General features: G+C 40.2%; 1 protein-coding gene across 1 annotated transcript in view; it reads left to right on the forward strand.

Annotated features, from left to right (window-relative positions):
• The window catches only part of cftr (CF transmembrane conductance regulator), a 128,229-nt gene that overhangs the window by 13,018 nt on the left and 102,729 nt on the right, over positions 1–12,482 (forward strand). The window contains exons 3-4 of the mRNA XM_080191098.1: positions 5,683–5,794; positions 9,160–9,375. Coding sequence (XP_080047224.1) covers positions 5,683–5,794; positions 9,160–9,375 — 328 coding nt within the window. The remainder of the gene's footprint in view (positions 1–5,682; positions 5,795–9,159; positions 9,376–12,482) is intronic.

Consider the following 12,482-nt stretch of genomic DNA (forward strand, 5'->3'; position numbering starts at 1 on the left):
AGCAGAAGTCTTGCAGGACCCTCCTAGGGCACTCAATCTGGATGGAGAATAATCCAGGCCAAAGTCATGAAACTCTACCCTAAGAATCTTCACATCATTTTCCACAAAGTTAAGCATCCAGGTAATGGCAGTCAAATCTGTGTTGCACAGTCATGGAGGAATGAAAGATTGAATTAGTACTATTAAAATAAATAATGCTGGTATCACTCCAAGAAGGACAAATTATTATTTCATAAGTAACTATTTCTGATGTTCTAATATATTTTCCACAGTTAGGGATAAGCCAAATGTACAAAGCATTGAATGAAATTGAGAAATGCTTTGGGAGGCAATATGAAGGAGATTTGAGATCATACATAAGGCCCAAGGTGCATACCAATAAGTCACCTGGGAAAGCTGCATGAAAGTTGGCTTCTAATTTTTATCAGTGACCCAACTAATATATTAGGGCACAAGTGGAATATAATGTTATTAATTTATTGATTTTGTTTGTCAGGCTGGGGCCTCTCCTGTCAGATATACATACATCATACAATAATCTGTTACATGGAATGTTTTCACTTTTAATTTCAATAGTTACAGAATCTTCCAAATTCTTTGTACGTCCTCCCTACTGGGAATGTAATGTGAATTGTGTGTAAAGTTTTTAATGTTTGCTTAGTGTTTAATAGATCCTGCCAGCACCTTGAAATGACCTTTTAAAATTCTTCGGCATTTTGCTAGCCCGCGTGCTGCTTTTTAAATGGGTTTCTTTGCTTGTTACGATGTGGCTGTCAGTCCTGGGGAATGGAACCCTTTCCCACTTTCACAGTGGTCACAGTGCAGTATCACATTCACATTAGCTAGCTCCCAATGCTGTAGTCCAACAATGCACCCAAACAGTGCTATCAGAGGAAATGTGGATTATTGTGCCAATGTGCTGACTTGGCCATTCCTCTTCAATGACTGTGTAATTGATGGATAGTTTGTACAGTAAATTCCTGGCCACAGGTAGCTCAATTGTGACAATCCAATTCATTTCACTTTGGAATATTAGAACAACAACAATAACAGCTTGTATTTATGTAGACTGTCAACATGGCAAAATGTCCAAAGATGCTTAATCACAGCAGGTTTAGTTCATAGTCAAAGAAGCCTTACCACCCATCTATCCAGGGTTGGATTCAACCTTTAGCCCCCAAAGTGAAGGATGTTTGGCAAACCTTGATGCTAGCCAGTCCCATTTTCACTGATTCTTGTTTTTAAACATTATTACAAATAACAGGGGAAGTTCTTGGTCTTGTCTTAGTATAAAAAAAGACATTGCTGCCTGATTGCGTATATTACTCATGTGTCTTATCAGCTTGATTATTCTTTCCCAATAACAATGACTTTATTGTTTAGTTCAGACAGTTACGGAAGATCAGTTAGAAATCATAACGTCATAATTCATTAAAGTATATGTGTCATTATAATCATAGAATAACTCCTGGTAACTGATTCATAGAGGTCATCCCTAATCTGATATTTTGAAGGAATTGTCTTGAGATTACCAGCGAAGGGTTGGATTGACAATTTCCCTGGATAGAGCAAATGTTTCAACTTGAACTGATAAAACAGAATGGGCTCTTGGTAAACATTACCGAACTTGCAGTTGGAAGAATACTTACACAATTGCTTTAATTTCTGCCTAAGAGATTTCCGTTGTTGTTCTATAAGTCAACAAAGGTTGCATGCTCTGTAGGCCAGTTTGGACATGTACTATAGGCAGGACAATTGGAAGAGAGAAAAGAAATGGAATCCCTGCGACTCTTAAGTACATTAAAAACGAGCCTTGATTGAGAGCAATAAGGCTGAAACAACACATTAACTTCTCGATGAAACTAGCTTAGCTTTAGCTTCTCTGCCTGCAATAACTTCAATGAAAAACAACAACAACTTATATTTGTATAGTACCTTTAATGTACTAAGGCGTTTCAGGCGTGTAATCAAACAAAATATAACCTGAACCACTTAACGATGCACTCGGTCAAGTGACTACTTTAAGAAGCAATAATAAAGTCTTGCATTCATATTGCACCATTCATGACCTTAGGAGCTCCCAGAGTGCTTTATTTAAACTAGTTTATAGACACATATGAAAATTTTCTGACACGTAGTTTAAATTAATGCAAATACAACATACTTGATCAACGAGGTCCATTGTGCAGTATTTTTTGCAGACGTATATGATATATTTGCCTGAGATTAAAGCATCTGCTAAGTATTATTTTACTTGTTTGGATTGCGCAAATTAGGAAAATCTTAACCAGGAGCAGGAAAAGTGGCTTTGGATTGACAAAATCCTTTCAGTCCCCAAGAAGCCAAAATTAAATTTCTGACTACCTTGTAGTATCATCAATGTCTTACCATCTCAATGTTTAAGAACAATCATAGAATCATCATGTGCAGAAGAGGGAGACCCTTTGGCCCGTCGAGTCTGCATCCTGAATAACAATAACACCTGAATAATACAAGTATCATTTCCATCCACCTGATTGTTTTCTGCTCTAACAAGAAGCCTCAGTTAGAAATTTAAGTGAACAAGTATGCCTGTTTAAACAACAAACTAATTTGATCAGTGAAATGCAAAGTTGCAACCAATTTTCTGTATTGCAGATCATTGTTCTCCATAGAAATTGAATCATATTTTGCTCTTTACTCACTGGTATTATTTTGAAGATAGGTATGAGTAGAGAGAGGGAGGAAGAGGGAGAGGAGGAGCGAGTGTGAAACTGAGGAGTCAAATATTCGTTATACAGACAGAGTTACAGACATTGAAAGAACTGATAGTAGGAGAAACTGTTAAAGATTTCACCAATAAAGAGAAGAGGGCATTATCACGTCCTCAGTGAGTGAGGGGAGAGAGTGCCAGCTGTTGATATGCTGCTCAGTGGGTGGCAGGGTGGGTGCTGGGGTGAATGCCAACTGTTAATGCAATATCAGTGTCTCCTGTGCTCTATTTCCACTGTGCACTGTGCTGAGTGCACTCTCCCTTGACAATTAAAGATAATGTGCCCTTGCTTTCCATGTTCACACCCCATACATTCCCTATTTTGTTTCTTCTGGCATTACTTTTCCTGCTTTGGTTTGGGGAGTTGGGTGCTTGCTTTTCATTTACTGCAACAGCACTGTACTGTCGTGCCCTCAAGTGGAGATTTTTGATTACTGCTGTTTGCTTCTGTATGAAGGGCTGTGTTTGCTTGATTGCCAGGTATGCAACATTACGTGACATAATGTTAGGTTCACATTGCCACTTACAAGCAGAAGCTATATTGCAATTATTTTGAAACATAATGGATATTTTGTTTCAGTCTGTTTCCATGCCAATTTGACCTTCCAAAAGCAGTGACTATCTGCCGACTTATACAGCACAATATTAAATCTGTGATGGATGAATTTTGAACGAGGTTAAATCTCATCCATAGTAAGCATCCTTTTAGTTCCCTTGCTTTTATTTTTTTGCAAATTTTGTTATTCCTTTGTTCAATCTGAGAATCATTATAAATACTTGCTACTTTGTATTTGGAATTAAGTACCTTGATGTACATCTAGAAGCTCAGAATGAAAAATTGCACTAAACTTTGGTGGACATCTCACTACTTTTAGATAGCTTGACTACTTTCTTTTTGGTTACTTATGGATGTATTTCTGCACTTTGACAATTGATAAATCCATGGTCAAGGTGCATAATAATCAAACTAATAAATAAGACAGACTTTCCTTTTGGGGCAGTCTTAATGATTTCACTGGATGCCATTAATGAAGTTTCATCATAAATTGTATGGGCGCAAGTGAATCCACATAACTGAGCATTTAATTATCTAAATATTGAAATGAGATTTCATAGCAAAACAAAAAATTACTAACGTTAAACGATGAGTCAAAGTTCAGTTTGCAGGAATTGGCGCATGTTACACTAAGCTGAAATAGATACTCGGGACATTTTGAGAACTTTGAGAGCAGATTCTTTGCAAATCAGTCAACAGAACTGGAGTACAAGAAATATAACACTCAAATGATCTTCCTCATGTTGAATAATGAATAGATTAATTAAAATTCAAAGAATATTTCAGCCCTTTCTATTTCTTTCATAGGTACTGAACAATTCATCATATAGCAGTCAATCATCTTCCTTGAGATCCATTTGCAATAAGGAATATATTAAAATTAATTATTAAAGTAATTGCTTGGCTAACTGGGAGAATATGCTTAGCAAAATTGACACTTAAATATCAGGTTTCAATTCTATGAAATCATGCTGGCAGGAATAACTGATCTATTAGTTAATAGCACTGGAATCTAAATAAGGTTCACAGATCATTGCACATTTCTCACCTACATTATATGCAAGGAAATAACAATTACTCGCATGTAATTTACATTTTTGTGTGTATTTTTGTTTGAAATTGTTTATATTTAATTCTAAGTGCGGTGCCAACAACATTTCACAGCTTTTATTCAAGATCATGCACTGAAGTAACCATCAAACAACATTGAAGGATTGAGGTGAACTTCACATCGCAGTGCAATGAAAAGCATGGAACAGCATTATTTAGGCATGGAAACACGAAAGTAAATGGGACCGTTGCTAGGGGAAAGGGGAGTTGAATACAAAGCTTGTCAAATCAAAGCTTGGGGAGGTATCACAGTGTTTAATGGTTATCAGGTGACTCAACCAGCCTATTGAATTTATTAGAAGTAGCAAAGGAGATAAATCATTGGGACAATAAGCCAAAGTGACTCTGGCAGACTGGGCTCCAGATCTTGCTCTAATAGTCTTATTTTCCCCTTAGCCAAATGCTATATGTTGTTGTGATTATAATTAATTTCTGAATAAATGCCATTATTACATTTGAATTTTATTAAACATGCCGCTTTGTTAATAGGAATACTTACAATTCTTCTGAATGAAATCGAGTACTTGCCAAATTCCATAAAGCATGTTTAATAGGAATGACCAGTTAAGCGGGGATACTGTTTCTTGCATTGATGCTTCCATTGTTTTACGACAAAATTGTTACCCATCAAACTGTACAAATTCATGTTGGAAACAACTTATTTTATTTATATGTTGTTAGTTTCGGGTTAAATCATTCTATGTCTTTGATATTTCAAGACCTTTGGCAAGAACTCATAATGCTTAATCAATTCTCTTGGTAGTAAATAGTGATATTAAATAGAAGGGTCTGTCCTTCAGTGAGGTCAATGTTCCTGTAGTAAATAAATGCACCATTTCCAAACGGTTTAAGCTTTGGACTCGTTTGCTCGAATTTCTCCTTCCAAGGGACTGGAAAAATTCCAAATGCTTTTATTTGCTTGTAATTTGTGCCACTGGCCTTCAGACTCGCAGTAACATTCTAAATAAGCATTGAACATGACCTTTTAAATAATTAAACCCCTACGGTGTGATATATAGTTGGCTGTTTTTAATCTGCCAAAAATGTGGCCCAATTGGAATTTGAACTTTCATTCGATTATGATGTTTACTAAGGTTAGGTCTTCAAAGTCTCCTCCTGCTTTTTTTTTTGCTATCTAATTAGTTACCTCTGCCAAATCTCCTTGGCTATGCTTGAGCAGAATAGAATATTTCAGAGGTCCCCCCATTGCTCCTGTAAAGACTGGTACATTTGAATTAATCGACTTGTTTTCCTTTATTTGCAGAGAATGGGACAGAGAGTTAGCAACTTCAAAGAAAAATCCCAAACTTGTCAATGCCCTTCGTCGGTGCTTTTTCTGGAGGTTTTTGTTTTACGGAATTCTGCTTTATTTTGTGGTGAGATTTTGTTTGATAGCACATGCTAACTAATTGAATAATTGAGTGTCAAATTGTTGTGAATTGCAGCAAAACTACTTTATGATTAAAATGTGAAAAAGAATTTAAGTTTCCACCTGACAAGAATGGATGATTTTAAAAGTATGCAGCGAGTCAGTCAACATTCAAAATCTGTAAAGATAGATTTGGGTGGAATTCCCTTTCTTGTTCAAATGAGCGGCAAATGTGTGATTTTTCTTTTCTGATTTTAACAGACCAGCTTTGTGTTCCCAATACTTCATTTTTAACTTGTTATTTTTTCTCTTTAGTTATTCTACTCCCTTCCATCTACCACTGTGTATCTCTATTACAATTTACTGTGAAGTCAAGGGTACTAACTGGGTGACTATGCCATCTACAAATAAGGTTTAAAAGCAGCATACATAATATTCGAAGTTTGGTTACCATTTTGTTCCCATTATATTTGAAGCTATTGGCCACATAAATCAAAATAGTGACTAGGATTTCTTCTTGTGGTAATATTCTATATAAGAGTTGAGAGAATCTGGATTTAATAAAATAAACATTGAGAAACAGGTATTTCTCTTTTAAGGCCGACCTATGTCACGCAAAGGGGATGAAAATTGAGTTCCCTTTGTTTGGTGCTAAAGGTTCATTGAAATGCTTCAAAATTATGTCCATGCATATGGAATGAATCAGATATTTTGGTGAGGGTGTTAGTGCAAGCCCAGTGAATGCCACTTGTAAGTAAGTAAAACCGGCAGATCATGAATCCAATAAGTGTGGATCACGTGTTGGACTCCAGTGCTGCCATTTTAGAGCTCAACTTTCCAGCTGTTTCCCTCACCTAACTTTGCATGGCTGAACATGCATTCAGCAGCAGGAAGGACCCCGACAACAGTGCTTTTTAAAAGGATCACCAACTACTTACAGGTTGATTTCTTCGAGTGGTTGCTCTGATTTCACAAGTGTTTGGAGCTTTCTCTCCATGTTTACAGCTGAAAAAGTCTACAAGGAGTATAAAGTGTGGGAGGCGCTGGAGGAGTTTTGCTGCCGTTCAAGCTTCCGCACAAACCAGTTTGCTCTGAGATGTGGATGCACTATTACCTATTCCCCTTTCAGTGCAGCATGACTGGGAGAGTGTACAGAGCCTGCACTGAGCAGGAGGGCAGGGGGAAGGCCCTCTCAACAGGAAGCCAGAACCATCCAGAGTGCTCAGGCATCAACCTCTCCTCCTTGATCAGTGAGGAACAATGTGTCAAACAGCCACATTTCATCAAAATCTGTCACTGGCAGCATCCCAGCTGCACCCTCAGAGCCAGTGGCCGTGAAGGAGACTGTGGTGATGAACTTTTATGGGCCCTGCTTCCTGTCATGCCCAGTAAAGATATCCCTAACTTGTAAGAAAAACTTTTTTTTTAAGGAAGAAACAAGAAATAATGGACACTGAACTCTCCCAAAATGGTGGTCAGAAATTCAGGTGACTACTGTTTGTGGTTTCCAGACAGACAAGAATTAACTCATGTCTGAACATGCTTTTCGAAGGTCTTGAAATGTAAATGCCTTTGTGGGGGCTTTGGGCTGGCTGACTGACAGGCAACAGCAAGAGGCATTGGTGGAAGGGCAGTCACCAGGGAAAGGACAACAGGTTTGATATCTGTGAACCACTACCACTTCCTCTCTGAATGTTGCTTCAGCAATCCTAGGCACTGCAGGACAGATTGATGGACTGCTTTCAGCCACTTTACACACTAATGCACAGCCTTCACATCCTTACAGAGTGAAGAGGAAATCCAGGCCTGACGATTTGTAGATCTTTAAAGTTGTGGCAGTGGGTAGAAAAGGCTGTAAAAGGGACAATAAGGTTGAGCTTGTACGTGTAATGCCAGAAAGGAAGTGGTTGGTGAATTTGTAGAAGACATTTATTAGGCTACTGTTGGAGATTTGTGTGCAATTCTGTGCACTATTATAGGAAGGATATTAAAGCCTTTAAAAACATACAGATTCAGTAGAATAATACCAGGATTGAGAGGGTCCAAATTTCATGCGGTTGTGTCCATTTCATGAGCAGAGAACAAGTGCAATGAGAGTCAATTTAACAGGTCAAAATGTGAGATTATTGTGGAATATCCAAATGTTCACTGAATGAATGCTCCCATTGTCCTAATGTTTACCGAAACATAAATTTAATGATTAGTGTCTATGAACTCAAGATTTAAGAAGAGTGGTTCAAAGAAACCTGTCTCCCAAGCAGGTGTGAGTGGTTATCACTTATTCCCCATTGTTTAGAAACAGCTTCTAACTTTATAGGAACAGTATTATAGGAAGGATATTAAAGCCTTCAAAAAGATACAGATTGATCAGAATAATGCCAGGTTGAGAAGGTCTAAATTTGTGTCCAATTCATGAGCAGAAAATAGGTGCAATGAAAACTAATTTAACAGGTCAAAGGCCCACACCATTCTGCAATCTTTACTGGACAGCCCACAGAGACCAATTCAAATGAACGTAGGTTATTTAAATATTATACAGTTTGATTCCTGTTCTCATTTCTGATCTGGATTGGAATAGCCATTTGCCTAGTCAGATCTTCATAAATGTTGTATTTTGTGGAGTCAGAAGGAGAATGTGTTCTTCTCCAGGCTCCATTGCAGGCCATTGCCAGCCCACCCTCACCCTCCTGCCGATTGCCTCCATCCACCCAATTTCCCATCCACCCACCACCCCCGCTCTGCAGACTCATGTGAGGTCTCGTTGTAAGGCAAAGTTGACAAGACTGAGATAGCTGAGCTGAGCGTCACTGTGTTGGGTGCCTGATTGGTAGAGTTTGCCTAAGTTATACTGATGGGACCCAACAACACCTACATAGACAGTTTAGACAGTTACATGGTTAAAATAGGTATAGAGGGACATGGGCCAAATTGGGACTAGCTTGGGGGTTTAAAGCAAAAAGGGCAGCATGGACAAGTTGGGCAGAACAGCCTGTTTCCATGCTGTAAACCTATGATTCTAATTGACTTTATTCCTTGGTCTCCTCCATTTCAGTGCACTCAGGGGATGTAAGAATTTAGACTGCATTGTTTTTTTGATCTTCTACTAAGATCACATCTAAAATATCAGATAACTACAAAGGCTTTAGATTTGAGAATGCTCAACCTGGAGAGCTTGCCTGTTAGAGCTAGCCAATAAGGACTGTCTCTGATTACACCCAAAGTGAAGGTATAACAAAAATATCAACAACTGAAGTTTCCCCAGCACAATCTGTCCAGTCAATGTAATACCCCATGAATTTGCTTGTGTGTGTTTTATGTTTGTTAATAGTGAATTTTAATACTTTTGTATTATTTCCCATTTGGTTTCAATAGGAATTCACTAAAGCTGTACAGCCTCTCTGCCTTGGACGAATAATAGCATCATATAACAAGAAAAATATCTATGAGCGTGAAATAGCTTACTACCTTGCCTTAGGCCTCTGCCTCCTGTTTGTAGTGAGGACCCTCTTTCTACATCCTGCAGTCTTTGGTCTCCAACATCTGGGAATGCAGATGAGAATAGCACTGTTCAGCTTAATTTACAAAAAGGTACCAGCATTCATTTGCATTTATGTAATTTTAATTTAAATATCTAAACAGCTTGGTTTGTAAGATAGGAGTTTATTTATTAGTGTAGGTTAGTGTTGCATTAACACTGCAACAAAGTTACTGTCAAAAAGGAAGGACTGGGAGATTTCTCCCTTCTGTATAATTTGATCAATATTTTTCTGGACTATTTGGCTACCACAATAGTTCTATGTCACCATCCTTGTCTGGTTTCATCTCTAAACTGCATCACATAGCCAGCACGCCTCCTGCCTCACACGGTCACTCGGGACTGATTCAGGGTTTCATCTTTTCACTGCTATGTCTTACTGCTTAATGGTAATATCATCAAGAGGAATGGATTCAGTTTCCATAAGTAATGTCAAACCATCAGTACACAATCTCAGTGCCCTGTTTGACAGTAACTGAACATTCAACTCTCTTTTCTTATTTTGCCGGGATTTGATTGTGAAGAGCGATTATGTAGATAGAGCGTGTTCTCATGGAAAAGCGAAGCTTGAGGTGGGAAAATTAACATCTATCATGACAAGCTTGTCACCTCATCCAGAAAGTAGAACCAGAGGACATTGTGTGTGATTGAAGGTAATAAATTCGAAACTAATTTGCAGAAAAAGTTAGCGAATACTCAGTCTACAGACCCAACTCCCTACAGTGATGTGGGAATAAATCATTCAAATGCAAATTTGATATCTTTCTCACAGAAAATAATAATTTGCAATACACGAGACAAATAATCTGAGACGTTTGCACTGAACAATTTTTTGGTACCCGAGCAGATGTCCTACATACTGAGTAGGAGATTTTAAATAAATGTTTGCCTACTATCTTGATTTTCACGTCACAATGAATAGAATACACCGACACAGCTCTACTTATTGAAGATAGCAGGCAACATTCTATAGAAAATGTGGGACCCTTCCTATTTAGGGGGTTACTCTGTGATCTTTATGGAAATGGAAGGTGAAGCCTTCCATTGTTTACTGGAGCAGACGAGTGAAGGAGCAGAGAGAGAGATAAGATTTTACCTGTTAAAAACCTGTTTAAAATAAGTTTAAAGCACTTTGTTCTTTGTAGAACTGTTTAAAGCATTTATTTATTGTATTTACTGCTTTAAGAATTCTGAGGGAGTGGCTAGCAGGCAGTTGTGGGCCATCAGCTTTAAATCAGCGCCAGGTTTAAAAGGAGGCCTGGTGTAGACAGTGGGCAGCGTCTGAGCGGGCAGTGGAGTGAGTGGAAAGCAGAGTGAGCTACTAGGGCTTAATATCAAAAAGGGCTTGAAGGAAAAAAGGCCAGGTGAGTTCGTTTGAAAAACAAAAAAATTTTTTCAAAACTACTACAGTGAATAATGGAGGGGCATGTGATGTGTGGTTTCTGTATGATGTGGGAACTGGTGGACCCTAGGGTTCAACCCAGTGACCATGTCTGCAGTAAGTGCAGGTTGCTGGAGGAGCTCCAGCTCAGGGTAAATGAGCTGGCCTCTGAGCTACAGACACTGAGGCTCATCAAGGGGAGAGAGGGTGCCATTGTCAATGGGGTGCAAGTGACATCCACCCCCCCTAGACTGGCTAATTCTAAGGGTCAGGGACAAGAGGGGGCTGCTGGGAAGAGGAAGGGGGGTGAGGAGCGGAGGCCTCAGCCTCTTAATCTGCATAACAGGTTTGAGGTTCTTGCTTCCAGGCTGGACGAGAACGAGGCAGGTGAGGTTGGTGAGCAAGCTGCACACGGTACAGTGCTGCAGCAGGACATAGGCAAAGAGAAAGGGAAAAGGAACGTAGTAGTGATTGGGGATAGTGGGGTGAAGGGTATTGACACTGTCCTTTGTCACAATGACAAAGTGCACAGAAGGGTGTATTGTCTGCCTGGTGCTCGGGTCCGGGATGTCGCATCTGGGCTGCAGAGGAACCTGGAGTGGGAGGGTGAGAATCCGGTCGTTGTGGTACATGTGGGTGCCAACGACGTAGGCAAAATGCGAACTGAGGATCTGGGGAGGGAGTATGAAAAGCTGGGAATGGAATTAAAAAGTAGAACCGACAAGGTGGTTATCTCTGGGCCACTGCCTGAACCGTGTGCAGATGGGCGTAGGGTTGACAGGATTAAGGAAGTGAATGGGTGGCTCAGGGATTGGTGTGGGAGGAATGGGTTTGAATTTATGGGGCATTGGCACCAGTATTGGGGTAGGTGGGACCTGTTCGGGCGGGATGGGGTTGGTCTGAACCGTGCTGGGACCAGAGTGCTGGCGAATCGAGTAAAGAGGACTGTAGACAGGGCTTCAAACTAATTAGGGGGGGGGAGGGTGCGAGGGTAGGTGACCTTACGAGGTCTAAAGTTAAGGAGAGTGTACATGTAAGGGAAGAGGCCGAGGATGTCCCAATAATAGAGGGAGTAGGGGGCATGAGTATAGTTGGTGGCGTTGCGGCAAATAGGGTCCAGGTGAAGGCTGGGATGAAAGCACTTTATCTGAATGCACGAAGCATTCGGAATAAAGTGGATGAGCTGATGGCGCAGATCGACACAAATGGATACGATCTGGTGGCCATTACAGAGACGTGGCTGCAGGGGGACAGGGACTGGGAGCTGAATGTACAGGGCTATCAAGTGTTTAGGAAGGATAGGCAGGAGGGAAAAGGGGGGGGCGTAGCTCTGCTGATTAAGGATAGCATCACGGTGGTAGCAAGGGATGATATTGGAGCCAAGGAGCAGAGGGTGGAATCGTTGTGGGTGGAGATTAGGAACAGCAAAGGGAGGAAGACGCTGGTGGGTGTCGTCTATAGGCCCCCGAATAATGATCTGGAGATGGGGCGGGCTGTTAACGCGCAAATAAGTGCGGCGTGCAGGAATGGGACGGCCGTAGTTATAGGGGATTTCAATCTGCATATTGATTGGTCAACCCATGTTGGATGTGGGGGGCTCGAGGAAGAGTTCTTGGAATGCTGCCGGGATAGTTTCCTCGAACAGTGTGTGTTGGAGCCAACGAGGGAGCGAGCTATCTTGGATCTGGTGCTATGTAATGAAGCGGGTAGAATTAGGGACCTTGTGGTGAAGGATCCTCTTGGGGAGAGTGATCATTGTATGGTGGAGTTTCTGGTGCA

Source organism: Carcharhinus amblyrhynchos, chromosome 6 (genome assembly GCF_965287045.1).
Source record: "Carcharhinus amblyrhynchos chromosome 6, sCarAmb.v2.hapA, whole genome shotgun sequence".
NCBI lineage: Eukaryota > Metazoa > Chordata > Chondrichthyes > Carcharhiniformes > Carcharhinidae > Carcharhinus > Carcharhinus amblyrhynchos.